Raw genomic sequence first — 15197 nt, 5'->3', positions numbered from 1 at the left:
GGCATCCCAGCGCGGGCTGCCGAACGATATACGCTAATCAGTACCTCAGAACCTGGAATTACTTATACTATCAAAACGTGGAAAAGAGTCTAGAAACTTGAAAAGACGGATACCTCCACTTGCCATACGCTACCCATAGTGCCAGAAGCGCGACGAGCAAGGACGGGTATCCCGACGATCAGAGTTAAAGTAGCCTCTGCTGACGAGGAAGTGGTGGCTCAGAGAATATATTTATACATGTCAATATATTGATAGGACCGATATTAACGAGTGTCATAAGAATGATTTCAGGTATATGTCGGCCACTGCATGGTGGAGTTTGCAATTTATATCCTACTTTCCCTCTTTCTGTAAACATGCAGCTTACGAGCAGTTGATAAGGAGGTATGAACTGCACATCGCACTTGGCCGTCAGAATGAGTGCGACAACTGCGACAAGGTGCGACCTTATTGCGACAGACGACCCGGTAGTTCCGCTTGATGGGAGGACAACACTATCATATGCCATAGAAAATAACCAGACAGAAGTGGAAAAGGTGTTAAGTGAGGTTACTAAATAGGTATTTTAGGCGAAAAGACCGGTAGCATGCTAAGCATTTTGAAGGGGAGTCTTTATCCGTAGGGTTGCTGGATTATGGAGTTTCTATTGCAATTCAGCCTGCCATTCTCCTACAAAATGCCGGTTACCATATACACATTAAAATTAGACGGATATTCCCGGCATATTGTCTCAGTCAAGCAACCAAACCGTCCTAAATCGAAAGCTTGGGCTGGCCAAGCCCATGAGACGAACCACATCTTCAGTTCCATCGCTTCAGCCTTGCCAGCGCAGACTAGGCGATCACAACCGAGCAATGCATGCACCTATTGGACACTACTAACTCTGTCAAGGTTTTTACTCCGCATCACAAGATACAAATGGCGCGCTCCCCTCCTTTGACCTGTCAGCCTCTCGGATGTGGAGGCTGATATTCAAGACCCTGGTTGCCGGGTAACGACCGCCAGGGGCGCCATGCAGCTCTCAGCGTCCGCTCATTTGCCAAGTTCAGCCACAACATGCTGCTTCTCGTATATGCGCCTGACTATTTCACGGTTGATATCAGCTGAGAGCCTGAGCAAGAGTTAAATGATGCGCCTTTCTCTGTGTACGAGCTGCTGGAAACAGCTCCCCTGGGTTCTGGTCATACCCTTGTTGGCTGCGGGCCAATATCTGATATAAACCCTTTATATGAACATTATATCTCAGAATGGCAGTGGCAAAGGGTCCATCAGATTATGTTCCGGTCCAAATTCACAATCACGAAGCAGTGCACGACGTTTCATACCAGCCAACCACCTGGTACCACAACCGACCACCAAACGACCAAGAGAAGATAAGATGGTCACTCCGGGACTGGTCCTGGGAGCTTGCAGCATGCGTCGTTTCCATACTCTCGCTAGCCGGCATTATCGTGGTCTTGCGCATCTACGACGGCAAGACGCAGCCAAACTGGCCAGCGGGGATCAACCTCAACGCCATCATCGCCCTGCTGACAACACTCATGAAAGCCGCCATGGCCACGTATATCGCAGAAGCTCTGTCGCAACTCAAATGGACTTGGTTCAAGGAAACGCGCAAATTAAGTGATCTTTCTGCACTCGATTCCGCCAGTCGTGGTGCTTGGGGTTCAGCACAGCTCCTTGTTCAACACGTGCCTCGGTGCGCAGACCTTCTCTCTTGCTTGGCTCCAGGCTGATAAACTGACAGTCACCTTGTTTCCCTCGGGGCCTTCGTTTTAGTCTTCGCTGCGGCAATTGGTCCCTTCACCCAGCAGGTCATCGATGTCAGATCCCGTTCCATTGCGCGCGAAGGAGGCGCCGCCGTCCGGGTATGCAACACAAGCATGTATGAGGACTGGGGCGCGGGTCAAGCTCCGGGGATGAACCTGGTGCCGTTGGAGACAACAGGAGCGATATACAATGGCATCATGCAGACATCGCTCAATGATCAATCCTCGGTGACCTGTCCTACAGGCAATTGCACATTTGCGCCGTATCAATCGCTCGGCTTCTGCAGCAAATGCGGCAACTTGACCAGTGCGCTCACACTGACTAGCTCAGAAGACAGCACGTACTCATACAACTACACGCTTCCCAACGGTCTTTTCTTCAATACCACGGCGGGGTCGCCGTATACCATCAAAGCGACGACGAACGTTAACCTCGTCCGCCTGGATACATCAGGCTTGCCGCTCATTCTCAATTTCTCGGCTATCACTACTCCGGGAAAGACCATGCCCCCTCAGGTGACGGCCATGGAATGTGCATTCTACTTCTGCGTCTCGACGCACCAAGCAATTGTCAGGCGAGGCGATCTGACGGAGGAAAGCTTTCCGACCGCGACCATATCCAACCATTCCACCACTGGTTTGACCACGAATACCGTAGCTTCGGCACAGCCTTGTCTGAACGACGGCCAGTGCAACTACGCCATCAGTTGGCTGAGCATCCTTGCGATGAGGAATACCCTCAGTCCCCTGGTTTCCGGGTTCGGAACGTTGCCCGTATCGAATAGGCCATACTTCACCTCTGATACCCTGCGCGCATTGTACGGCGGGTCCGGCAATCTGACCCAGATCAATGGGACATTCAACTCCATCGCCGCGGCGCTCACCGCAAATGCCAGGAATCGGGTCTGCCAGGGAACGGTGTCCGGCGATGCGTGGACGAATGTCTCGTACATCCGCATCCGCTGGCTGTGGATGTTGCTCCCCATCGCATTGGTCGTCCTGAGCATATTGTTCTTCATTGTTACGATTATTCATACTCGCAACCAGTACATTTGGAAGTCCTCCCCGCTGGCGCTGCTGTGCGCGGACCTGCAGATTGATGGCTCAGCACAGCCGTTGAAGTCGGGCAAGGTAGATCCAGACCAGAAAATATTGGATGAGGTCGCCAAATCGGCAAAGGTTCGGCTGGAGGCTGGTTCTTGGGGGTCACTGGTGCATGGCCACGTAGTTCATCGGGCCTGAGTGCATGAGGCTTCTGGCATAATACTCTCCAACGGTCAAGCACAAGCTCTGTTCCAAATACCCCATAATAATATTGTAGAGTCTGGTACAGAGGGATCCACTAATAAGCCTGAATACTTGATTAACGACACACCCCTGGGCAATAAGCAACTTCAACCAATCGTGGACTTGTACCCTAAACGAACACCCGAATACGCGTATAGCTGATGCCAGTCTGCCAGGATATTCCGCTGTCTAGTTGCTGCGCTAACAAGCGCTATCGAGATTAGAGTGCCCAACTGCACTCATTATTGGTTGCTATGTATGGATGCATCGTGGTCCTCGTTCCAGAAGAACTTAGGTCCATCTCGTACATTCGTTTCCTGGCTCGATTGCTATGATAGTGCATAAAGTGATCATAATGGCGCAAAGCTGAAACTGCTGATGCGATAATAATAGCCACCAGATTTGCAGTGGATTGATTCATGGATTGGTGGTGCCTGAATCGAAGGTCTGGCAAGGTCTCGCTCAAAGTCATATAGTCATAGAGACCGACCTCCGATTGTCGAAGTCAACTACTACTACTATTTCTCATAGTCAAATCTCAAAATGGAGCCGCGCAATGGAACCACAGATGCGGCATCTGATGCCACGATCGATTTTGCCTTTTATCGATATGATCCTAGCATGGCCGGAGCTGTGATCTTCATCATCCTATTTTCGATGACCACACTATGGCATGCCTTTCAACTTATTCGCACGAGAACCTGGTTTTTCATTCCATTCCTCATAGGAGGGATCTGTTAGTATCCCCTAGGAATCCTCAAACAATATTGAAAACTGACGACCCAGTCGAAACAATCGGATATGTCGGACGCGCCATGTCAAGCAGCGAGTCGCCCAATTGGACTCTCGGTCCCTACCTCATTCAGACGATGCTCCTACTCCTCGCTCCGGCCCTTCTGGCGGCGTCGGTCTACATGTTGCTCGGACGGATAATTCTGGTCCTACGCGCGGAATCGCATGCTATGCTGAGGAAGAAGTGGTTGACCAAGGTCTTCGTGACTGGGGACGTCCTCTCTTTCTTGCTGCAAGGCGCAGGTAACAGCCCTATACAACCTAATCATAAGGTTTAGTCTGACCAAACTGCTAGGTGGTGGCATTCAGAGCAGCGGCGGTCTCGACAGCATGAAGTTTGGCGAGCACATTATCGTCGCCGGCCTTTTCGTCCAAATACTGTTCTTCGGGTTCTTCATCATAACGGCCGGTAGTTTCGACATGAAGCTCAGAAAGTATCCGATCCCGCGATGCTTCGAGGGCCATATTCCATGGAGGAAACATCTCAACGTGCTGTATGGGACGAGTGTTTTGATTCTCATCCGGTCCGTCTTTCGACTGGTAGAGTACCTTCAGGGTAATGATGGGTTCCTGTTGCATCACGAGATCTTTCTCTACATTTTCGATGCGGTGTTGATCTTCATCGCCATGGCCGTCTTCAATATCTGTCATCCCAATGAGATTGCCAAGTATATGGATTCGAAGCAGGACGTCGAACTATCAGAGGAGTATAGCAGTTTGCCCAGGTAATACGAGATGGCTCGCCAGCTCATCTTCGGATCTGAACAGACGCGTGATATCATTGAGAAGCCGTCGCAGCAGTTGAAAAGTGATGCGCTAGATAAGGCGTTGTACATAGGACGTCTGTTATCATTCTTGTTTATGGTGTGTCTAATAGACTGTTTAATAGACTGCTTAATACAGAACCCTAAGGTTTACGGGTTGCCGAGAGGTTTGGGTGTTATATTGGCGTGTCCAAATTAGTAGCATAAGAATATCTCCGGCTATCAGAATAACGGTGATCGATACCAGCCGTTCTACAGATAACAATAATCCTTGGGTACGGGTATGCATTACCGGTCCGATGGTTTATGATCCATCATCGTTCGGAAGCTCGGACCGCAGATAAGATCATCATATACTGGCTCTCTATGTGATTCTCAATATCCCTCACGTTCCATTTGCCGGCTGCGAATAGACAACTCCACCCACCCTAGTGGTCAATGTGCCATTCGCCTCGAAATTATTCTTCATAGCATCAATAGACAAGTGGAATCCACCGGAGCCGGTACGCTTGGTCACCTGCACGGCGCCTGTTTGAGTTAAATCCGAGTACCAATCCAGATGATTCCACCAAGGATTTGGTTCGGACAATGTCAGAGTCACCGTTTCCCGGCCATGGATAAAATGCAAGCCGTCGTCGCTGTAGTCAGTGTAGTTCACAGCTACACTCTTGAAGGCTTCAAGCCCTGGGTAAGCCGTGAGATGCACTTGAGCTGTGCCGTGTGTTTTTCCGCGAAGAGTATAATGTCCAGGTGGCAATTGATATGGTGAAGGGGTGCTAGCGCCGGGAGAAAAAGCCGTCGCCCAGGGGATCATATCTGGTACTTTATAGACCGGCGCAGGAGCGGCCGGTTGTCGACTGGTGAGATGGGCCAGCATCATGTGGTATGTACGGCCACCTGGGGCGGTCGGCATGGGGCAAGGAAGGGGATTCTGACCACCGCATGCGGGTGGAATTACCAAAGACTGCCAGAAGACAATTTTCGTACCATCCGGAGAGAACGCAGGGTCTGCGCGCCCGTTCCAATTGGGATCGTTGACGCTGCCACTTGTGCCGTTACCAGCAGCGTTGACCCGTTGGCCAAAGTACGATCCTCGGTCTCCATATCTATCGATCAAAATGGGCTGGAAGAAACGGCGAGCACCGTTGTTACGGGTAGACGAGGCTGCAGTCATGGTGACCAGGTCGATCAGCGGCGGGACGTATCGCATACCTGACATCCACATCTGGCGGTTGGATCCCCGCGTATCCATGACCACAAACCATTGATTGTCGTGGGAAAATGCAATAGGGTCTGCGTACTCTGGGTGGCTGGTCAAACGACGGATAGCACCGGATGTGACGTGTACTGCGAAGAGATCAACATTGTTCGCCTCTCTTGTCGGGCCAATGTATAGAATCTCGTCCCCAGCACCACTAAAGCCGCGCAACTCGCCGACGACAATTGCCTCGTCATGCAATCTGAGCTGTGTTCCCTCCGCCATGATGGAGGAGCGACCCTTTGGATCGACCAGAATGCTCACATTCACCAAGTCATACCGCGGAACGAGAGGATCTCCTGTCGTCGGGTTCGGGTTGAACTGCAAACGCCCGAAGAAGGCGTTCTGGCCTCCCTTGGTGAAAGAACTCCACCCCATGTGGACGTCATCTGGATGCATGCGCAATTCTCGCATACTTCCACTGGGCCAGTAGATGGGATACATATATGTTGTGTTCGGGGTACATTCGTCACTCACAAGGAGAGCATCACCGCAGTCGAGTATGTTGCGGCCCCATAAAGCTTGCCGGCCATTTCGAGCAGCATGAGGATAATCCCTTGCAGGGTCGAGAGACTGTGCTTGCTCTGCAGGGACGCCACAGCTGAGACACTTCCATGGATCCCCGTTAGGGAAGAGTGACCCATCAGCCTTGACAGCAATCAATTGCTGGCCGGTGTAAATGCTGGCGGGGTCCGGGGCAGCTGGCGCACCGATAAATTCGACATTGACGAGCACATGCTTCCCATCGGGTGTAAAATCGCCAGCTTGAAAGGTGTCCGAGATAGTCCCTATACAACCAGTTCCACGTGGGTTAATGCTCTTCGTACAAGCGCCGGTGCGGTTGCTGGAGGCCACAGGAGGTAAAGGCAACTCAGTCACTTCAATCGGTTCTGGCTGAGGGGCTGGAAGCGTCTGTGCTTGAATGACAGGTATGGAAACAGCCAACACAAATGCAATCCAATTCATATTTTGCTGTTTCTGGTTCGAGGTACAGTCAGAGCTGCTTGCGCTGGAATATCCATGACGGGCGCGGAAATCGCCCTTTTGTAGTTCTGCTGATTATCTCCAGGCAGCCAGACACAGTCCGGTCCTCATCAAGCGTCATAATTGCATGATGACAACTTTGTTGTGCTGCAGGAGATGTGATCGTTTATGGGTGATCGTCCTCGTAATCGTATAGTTTTACCGGTTTGAGGAACAGACACGAGTACGATATGCGGGTATCTCTGGTTGTCTCGGGGTGGAGATCCGCGTTTAAACAGGTCGCGATCTCCATCCAATGGTCTATAGGGCTTCTTGGGACGGTAACTGCCAATTGATCAGGCGTCAGCAATTTCTTGTTGGTTGAACTGTGATAAAACCGTTCATTTGTCCGTGATCTTCGGATGTAGAACGCGGCCGTACCTAGAATCTATTCCTCGGTCCTTTATTAAATTGCTTCGCTCGGAGATATGCACCTTCATCTGCGCGATCCTCGAGCATTTGCCAAATGGTAGGAAATTGTGCCCTTATGAATTAAAAAAAATGTGTTGAAGATGTCCAGAGGTCTTTTTCGCGGCAGTCCTTTTTGATCTGGCTGGATTCAACGGTGCCATCTTGCTGCTGGGTATGTCTCTTCTAGAGGGAACATTTGTGAAAAGGTAGCAAACAAACAAGAGCCTTGAGGGAATGGACCTTCAAGAATCCGTTATCAGATCATCAGTCATTTCGATGTCCGCTGTCGGAATGGAGTTTCCTTTCCTGATAGGTTACCTAGCCATGAGATAAAAAATATGATTTCGAAGCAAATGATTCATTCTTCGCTTCCTTGTCATTCTTTCGAGTTGAGCGTGGCCAATCGATATCTGAGGTCCATTACTTCTTGGGTTGTATCTCTGCGGCCCCTTGCCTTAGGTTACTTCCCATCAACTATTCCCGTTCTTGGCACACTCGGTTGCTCAAATCAAGGAGTATCCTGCTTCTAAACAAGAAGACAACACGAGATGGGTTGCAAGACAGGGGAGGTACAAGGATCAGAGAATAGAATTGTTGACTGGTTCTGATAGCTCTTCAGGGACGCTTTGCGATCAAGGGATGTCGTCAAGAACATGTGCAGAATCACATCAGCGTCGAATCTCTGACTGATTCTGCTTGAAAACTTTCTTAAAAACAACTCATAGACAATATATACTAGTAGACTACTATTAACATAGTCCAAGGAAGCAAAACTAATAGGTAGAAATCAAAAGAAATTGCCGCTATTGGCTGACTGACGGTCTGTCCGCTGGTAATTAGAAGAGTCTAGTATGGGCTCAAAGTGAAAGCTATTGTCACGCCAAAGCAGCAAATGATATAGAAGAAATGGAAGCCCGAATCGTCTATCTTCGTCTTTGCTAAAGTATTATGGCAGTTATGCTAAGCAACGTTGACACCAAATTGGCATCGATTGGTGGTGGAATAGTCAGTGGCCACCAATATATATTTCCCGCATCTCATACTCACCACATCCATCAACAACATACAAATATATTCTTTCTACGTAACATTTGTCACTCTCACTGAGTGATATTAATGTTCCTAATAAGATTATGCACTACAGTAGCATGGAATGATTAAGATGCCCATTATGCTTGCTGTGAGCATAAGATTGAGAGATCAGGATCTATACTGCATATCCAACTACAGTGGCCGACGAGAAGAACAACTCGAAGCTCAACTATTATACTCCATGGCTCTAGAATTTATGTAGAATAGTGGCAGAGTTGGACATTTTCTATAACAATGTCTTCAGCTACTGATTTCTGGCTGCCTGTCAGCTGCGGATGTTGACTGTTTCATAGCCAACACCAGACTGGAACACATCTATCGCTTCGATTGAATCTATATAACAAAGTAGTCACATCAACCGAATGCACAAAATGGAAATGAGCAAGTGCAGGAAACACATTCATTAATCCTAGACAGTAGGAGAATGAGAATCCTGGCGTCACCACTTCCGCAGACATCAACGGAGGCCACTTCACACATCATTCAATCAGGCACAATGATGGGATTGTTGTCATTCCCGAGGCATAACTAAATGGAATAACTGACGTACTTCAGTTTTCTTGGCAGGACTGAATGCGTCCAGAGCCGCGAGGCATTCCTGGCGGCATCCACCGAACCCCTAGCAATATCCCTTGAAAGTGAGTGCAAACAGCACCAACTACCAGAGCCGCCCCTCAAAGAAATCGATCGAGCAAGAAGAGAACATCCAGAGTGAACAAGTTTGGTCCTGTATCGATTTGTATCTATATGCTTCTAGAATGACCAATGAGTAGGCGGTTGACCGGGCTCTATGCTCGCCACGCCACGACACTCGTCTGACAGGTATCTCTAAGTAGAATTGGCAACCATCATTCTAGCAATTTGTGAAAGCCTGATATCGCCACTACATACGACAATAAGACATCAACATTGGTATTTCCCAACAAGTAGTAGTGGCGAATTGAGAACAGGAACTCCACGTGGGACAACAACAACAAATAAACAACCAATGCAGCAAACCAGGGCAATGTTTCCGCAAACGCAGGGGCAAAAAGGGGTGTATCTATCCCGATATGCGAGCCCCAGGAATGCCAAATCTGTTGTTTACATGACGTCTGGAGCCTGCGGGGAGTGTTGATCCTCTTGGAATTGGTTGAGAGCGGCTATTTGTTTGCTTTGATCGACAGGTTTACTGCTGTATGCCATCCGAAGAATGTAAAGGCAGTCGATAATCGAGAACAGTTTAGACCTCGAAAAAGGTATAAAGTCAGCTTCAATCTCAGGCAATTCATCCTCAATCATCGACTCAACAGACGACAACTCGCCAACTACCGCCACTCCAAGCCGACACCGATTCAATCGAATATCCTTCAGTCTTTAAGGTGTCCATATTTACTACTTTTGTGATTATCTTCTAATCCACACATCAATGTACGTGTCGACTCTTGATAGTGGGCTATTGCCATACTAATGTCCACCCAGTATCAAGATGCAGTTCACCCTCAAGGCTCTGTCCGTCTTCGCGGCCTCTCTCCTCTTCTCCGCTGTTTCGGCTGCCCCTCAATGCCAGCCCGGAGACGCCTGGCCTGATGTCCACGACTGCCACAACTTCTTCGAATGTGCCGCTGGCGGCATCCCAGTCCTCAAGACCTGCGGTCCCGGCACGGCTTACTGCCCTACCACCGGTGTCTGCGACTACGAATTCAAGATCCCCTCTTGCCACCCCCGCGGCGCCATCCCCAAGGGTCCTGAGCATGGCAGGATCCCTCAGGGCTCGGGCTTCCCTGGTGGCCACGGCCGCCCCGGTGGCATGGGCCACTAAGTGTTGAGGAGCCGTTCGAAGCTTGGCCCTTCTATTGAGGGGCTGAGGATGTGTATTTCTTTTCTGACTTTGTTGCCCTTAAAAATTTTTAATTAACTCGGCTTGGATGGTGTGGTGTCTGGCCATGGATTATAGTTGTCGATGTCGATACCCAGGGAGGATCTGCCCAGCATGACTGGCAGATCATGGTATAATTGAACATTTTTTATCATTCCACACTTTATGCTCTGGACAGCATGCTGGTAATCCTTTACCGCCATTTCGTCAACTTCCTCTTTGTAAATGAGTGTGCCCGAGAAATTAGGGTTGCCATCTGAAGTATGCACTGCAGAAAGATCTAATGTACAGCAAGCAAATCATCAATATCTAAATATGGGCAGGACTCATGGCCCCGGCAAAAAGCAGCGCAAAGAGCACGCTCACTGCAGTCTTGCGCTTCTGCCACTCGCCTATGATCATGCACACAGCAGTGGCCATAATCATATCATGCATCCTTGCCGGCATCGCTCCCTTGGCGCGAGCCAATTCCATGTCTTCTGACATCTCATCGATCCCGAGGACCTCGCAGATTTTCGAGTCTTCAATGACGAGAGTCCCGTACTCGTCTTCATTGGCACTGCAAATAAAATACCCAACCACCACCTCCGCTTCCTCCGCCAGCTTGGCCGGTAAGATCGCGACTAACTTCAGGTGATGGACCGGCATCAGCCGTCTTGCTAATTTGCAATCCTCTGGCACGTCCTTGGTACCTTTCCAAACAAAGTCAACCCCTTCATAGCTGAATGCATATTCTCTCGTCCGTTTCGAGAACGGCGCCGTCCATGTCAACAGGCACGCCTCCGTAGCTCTTAGAGGTCGATGACTCGCAGGATCATCTTCGGTCCACATCCCCTGCTTCCGCTTGCTGTTGACCTCGCGATGGTACGCCTTCCCAGACTCGCCCCATAATCGCCAACTGCGCACCCGGTACCCTTTTAGGTCAACATCCGCCTTGACGCTGTTATCGGCATGGCTCCGTCTCTGCCACTGCACGACTCCCCTCGGGTCAACTGCGTCCCCGAGATCGCTCCCAAACTGCAGTCGCCACCGCCGCCAGCCAGCGTAACTGTGGATGAGGCATATAGTCCGTCCGTCCTTGGAGCCCCCGGAGCGGAGGGTCCGGGGAGGACGGGCGAAACTCAGGTATGGTCTGTGGACGAAGTAGCCGTTTGGGTCTTGGATGCTGGACGGGTCTTCTTTTTGCTTCTTGCGGCGTGCCTTTTGGGTTTTTGGTTGTTGGGTGGTGGTGATGAGCATGTGGTCATTTCGCTCGCGGTAGATGTAGTAAGTTGAGGAATGGTCGGCGGATGCCACGTCGGGAAAGGTTTGTTGTAAAGGGTCGTTTTGTAAAAGGGGATGATCGTCGTCGTGGAAGGCCATTGTGCAATGAACTTGGCTTAATGGATTGGGATCGGTCCAAACATCCAGGTCCGCTCCGTACTTATACTCTGAGCGGAATATACACTATTGCTAGTGGACAGGGCGAAGCAAATAATTTCAGGTTACTGCGCCCAGCCAATACGAAGGGAGTTGGCCGAACGAGAGAAATGAGGGCCAATCTAGTCTTCTTTGGGCAAGTCCCGTATTCGTCTATGGTTGATAGATGTGGCTTAGCCGTGATGCTTGCTACCTCAACCGTATGTGGAGGAGGCTTGGCTCCTCAGGATACTATCATGTAGATAGCACCCACAGCCCAAGACGAAAGTGTTGTAGGGGATGACGATAACTATGCGACCTTGCCTCTTCTATTTTTACACAGGTTGATCTTCCATCCGAGGGTCGCGTTCATCCCAGCATCTCGGTGAAGAACTGGGTCCTATCCAGATGTCAGCTGAACATAGCGACAATATCTGCTAATGTATTTTTCACTCTATAACTAATATACAATTATCGCCTATACCAAGCAATCTAAGAAACAGGACACAACCGCCCATTATTATTCCACGAGTAAGGCACAGGATCCGTAACCTGGACCTCCCAGTCCTCGGCACCAACGGCAGTCAGCGCAAAGAACAATCCCCACGGATCGTAACGCTGCTTGAGGCTGTAGAGGCGGTCGTAGTTGGCGCCGTAGAACGCCTCCTGCTGGTTCGGCTCCAGCAGGTCTCCCTCGCTCATGTAGGAGCCCGAGTCAGGGGCAATGTCGCGCAGGACGTCCATCCAGCTCGTCACGAACAGAGACTTGTCCTTTACTGTTTCCCAGCTAGCGTCGGATGTCCATTGTGTGCCGACGATGACGTGTGCGAGGGCATCACGCCAGGCGGGGAGGATGGAGGTGTCGGTGGGTGGGGTGACGGCTTTGCCAGTGCCGGTGATGTGGAAGCCAGCGACAAAGAGACCCTAGAGATGGTTAGTGAGAATCAAGGCAAGGCGGCGGGATGGCTTGCCTTGTCGATGGCGTCCTTGTGGGCGAGGAAGGTCCGGCTACGCAGACTGTCGTCCTGGAAGACGCTTCGTGGCATGAGACGCGAGGCCGTCTTGACTAGGGCAGTTCCAACGTATTCCTGCGGGAAGGCAACCGTCCACACGTCGTGGCTGCAATACAGTTAGGTATAATTCGCTTATGGGGTATGGCTGCTCACAAGTTGTCGGCGTGGTTGTACCACGGAGTGTAGGTGATGTTCTGAGCGTCCAACACATCAAACCACGGAGCGAGCAGAGCCTTTGTCTCGTCGACAGTCATGTTGGGGGCGACAAACGACTCCATGCGGAAATAGTAATCGGTCGACCCAGCATAATCGGTACCGAGCTGAAAGGCAGATGCGCCGAGGTAGTAGTAGCCGTAGGTGCCGGCATCGACAAAGCGCTCAAAGTTGTCCAAGTACGACTCGACACCCTTCCAAAAGGCGTCGGCGCTAGGGGCGTCTTTGATGGTGAAGTTAAAGGTCACCGTCGTCGTTGGCAGCTTGGGCAATGCCTTGACTGTCAACGAAGTGACGACGCCGATGGTGCTGCCGCCACCACCGCGAAGCATCCAGAAGATGTCCGAGTTTTGCGTGGATGTGGCCGTGATAAAACGGCCATCGGCAAGGACAACTATCAATCGAGTTAGCCAGAGCCCACAGGGCTGACGACGAGATAAACCTACCCTCCATCGCAAGAACCTGGTCCGCGGCCATGCCGTACAGACTGCTCAAGGGCGAATGACCACCGCCGGCGATGTAACCACCTCCCATGCCAACAGTGATGGCTTCACCTCCAATGACAGTAACACCGTTGGCCTTGGCATATTCATACGCCTCCCACACCTGCACACCAGAGCCGATCTTGATGGCGGGGCCGACGTAGCCATTGGCAGCCTTGTACTGGGGGTAGAAGGCCTTGTCCTTCAACCAGTGCGTCCAGATGGACAGAGCACCCTTACCGGCTGCCTTGCCGTTGAAATCATGGCCGGTATTCTTGACCACCAAGCGCAGGTTGAGATTTCTGGCGAAGTTGACAGCCAGCTGGATCTGAGCTACGTTTGTGACATTAACAACGTAGGCGGGATATCCGCCAATCTCACAGGTGTCCGTGTAGTTGAAGCCAGGGGGCATGCATGTACGGCCTTCGTACAGGGGCAACATGATTGAAGCCGGATCGGCCATGCTATTCCACGTCAGCTGCGTCCCAGGAAATATGTGAAGCGCTTACTGGAGATCAGAAGTGATCCATTGTGACGAGATAGCGGCACATTTTGCCGCATCATACTCGGGCCAGTCGGGGTAACAGTATGCTGCCAGTGGTGTCGTCTTCACCAGACGCTTGCCGAGAAGAAGGTCGAAGATGCCCCAGATCAGGTCGTTCGGCCAGGCCCCATCTCCAGGCATAACCTTGCACCGGTGCGAGCTTCTCTTCGCTACGGAAGAGGAGTTGGTGCTGGCAAAGGTGAACATACTGGAGACGGTCTCATTCTGAATGGTGTCAGCCACATTGGCGAGAACCGCATCAGTCAGCTGGATAGTTTCGGATGGGAAGAGAGTTGCCGATGGTGAGACAGTAGTTGCGGCAGGTGCCAGGGATGCCGACACACTGGCCTCTTGCGCTGCGACCGCAGAGGCCACGGCCAAGATAGCCAGGACACTGTTCATCATCTCTATGTCCGAGTACAAGGGTCAAGGAGGGAGGTAGCCTGTCCATGTCAACACCGTGCATGCCATGTGGCGATATTTAAACACTCTGGGAACGGAAATTAGGAGGCCATGGATGTCGAATCTTGTATCTCCAACCGAACCGACTGTTGCTACTCGAGCAAAGCAGGTGGATCCTCGTCTCGGAGAATTCGATGGATTCTGACTTGGTGCGCGGAGCTAAGTAAGTAGCGGCACGGCGATGGCCTTTAGCGCATGAACTACTGCATGAAAATATATGTTCTCCACGTACTAGTGGAGGCACTGACTCGCTGAGATTTGCCATCACTCTATGATATTGTGAACCCGGTCAGGCCACGTTTTGTGGCACTGACTAACAAGGACTATTGATGTGGCTGCAAGACTCTTAAGACTACAGCCCTGCGGCCTGCGGGCGCTGATATCGCTTATTGACTTTAGAGTGAGGAATGAGAGGAAGAAGCAAAAGACAAAGTAATGATAAAGAGAGCCGAAGGATTAAATAGAGACTGAGGACCGACTCGGCGTGAGTTGTCATGCTGCCACTGTGTACCGGCAGTTGGCCTTCGAACATGTACCCAGAAAGACTACTAACAATAGCAATGGCCACAAAACGAAAGCTAAATCGAGATTCGAGACAGTCCAGGACGGAGGTTGTCCTCCGAAACCCTTAGTCTAGACTAGTCTATGTTGTGAATAATGGAATTGTGCCAAAAGAGTTGCCGACTTGGCTCGCTTACACCGGAGCAGACGATTCTCGACTCAGTCGACGAGGGACTATGACTGCACTAGCATGCGGGGCAACCTATTTGAAGTTTCAACCGAGGAGCCTGTGTTCTAAGTGGCGAATGAGTGACTTCTTTTGAGGACAAG

At 50.8% G+C, this 15197-nt stretch overlaps 6 protein-coding genes across 6 annotated transcripts; 3 read left to right on the top strand and 3 right to left on the bottom strand.

Moving 5' to 3' along the window:
• Positions 1–1247: 1247 nt before the first annotated feature.
• Positions 1248–3015, top strand: P174DRAFT_383595 (DUF3176 domain-containing protein; the record flags this gene model as incomplete). The annotated part of the gene is made up of 2 exons (XM_024823168.1): positions 1248–1699; positions 1748–3015. The coding sequence occupies 2 exons, from the start codon at positions 1248–1250 to the stop codon at positions 3009–3011; spliced, it is 1716 nt and encodes a 571-aa protein (XP_024684945.1). The 3' UTR covers positions 3012–3015.
• A 584-nt stretch (positions 3016–3599) lies between these two features.
• On the top strand, positions 3600–4577 carry P174DRAFT_366244 (RTA1 domain-containing protein; the record flags this gene model as incomplete). The annotated part of the gene is made up of 3 exons (XM_024822102.1): positions 3600–3792; positions 3843–4091; positions 4144–4577. 3 exons carry the CDS (start codon positions 3600–3602, stop codon positions 4575–4577), a joined length of 876 nt encoding a protein of 291 aa, XP_024684944.1.
• Positions 4578–4997: 420 nt separating this feature from the next.
• On the bottom strand, positions 4998–6975 carry P174DRAFT_457146 (uncharacterized protein; the record flags this gene model as incomplete). The annotated part of the gene is made up of 2 exons (XM_024829514.1): positions 4998–6879; positions 6950–6975. 2 exons carry the CDS (start codon positions 6973–6975, stop codon positions 4998–5000), a joined length of 1908 nt encoding a protein of 635 aa, XP_024684943.1.
• Positions 6976–9864: 2889 nt separating this feature from the next.
• Positions 9865–10197, top strand: P174DRAFT_364830 (carbohydrate-binding module family 14 protein; the record flags this gene model as incomplete). Its single annotated transcript, XM_024822019.1, has 1 exon — positions 9865–10197. One exon carries the CDS (start codon positions 9865–9867, stop codon positions 10195–10197), a length of 333 nt encoding a protein of 110 aa, XP_024684942.1.
• A 366-nt stretch (positions 10198–10563) lies between these two features.
• On the bottom strand, positions 10564–11678 carry P174DRAFT_383590 (uncharacterized protein; the record flags this gene model as incomplete). The annotated part of the gene is made up of 1 exon (XM_024823167.1): positions 10564–11678. The coding sequence occupies exon 1, from the start codon at positions 11614–11616 to the stop codon at positions 10564–10566; it is 1053 nt and encodes a 350-aa protein (XP_024684941.1). The 5' UTR covers positions 11617–11678.
• A 466-nt stretch (positions 11679–12144) lies between these two features.
• P174DRAFT_448157 (FAD-binding oxidoreductase) lies at positions 12145–14306 on the bottom strand (the record flags this gene model as incomplete). Its single annotated transcript, XM_024828738.1, has 5 exons — positions 12145–12576; positions 12624–12771; positions 12819–13272; positions 13325–13824; positions 13870–14306. 5 exons carry the CDS (start codon positions 14304–14306, stop codon positions 12145–12147), a joined length of 1971 nt encoding a protein of 656 aa, XP_024684940.1.
• Positions 14307–15197: the final 891 nt, after the last annotated feature.

The sequence above is a fragment of the Aspergillus novofumigatus genome (assembly GCF_002847465.1).
Source record: "Aspergillus novofumigatus IBT 16806 chromosome Unknown P174scaffold_2, whole genome shotgun sequence".
NCBI lineage: Eukaryota > Fungi > Ascomycota > Eurotiomycetes > Eurotiales > Aspergillaceae > Aspergillus > Aspergillus novofumigatus.
The sequence above is the reverse complement of the archived record's forward strand: the minus strand, read 5'-3'. Positions and strand labels throughout refer to the sequence as shown.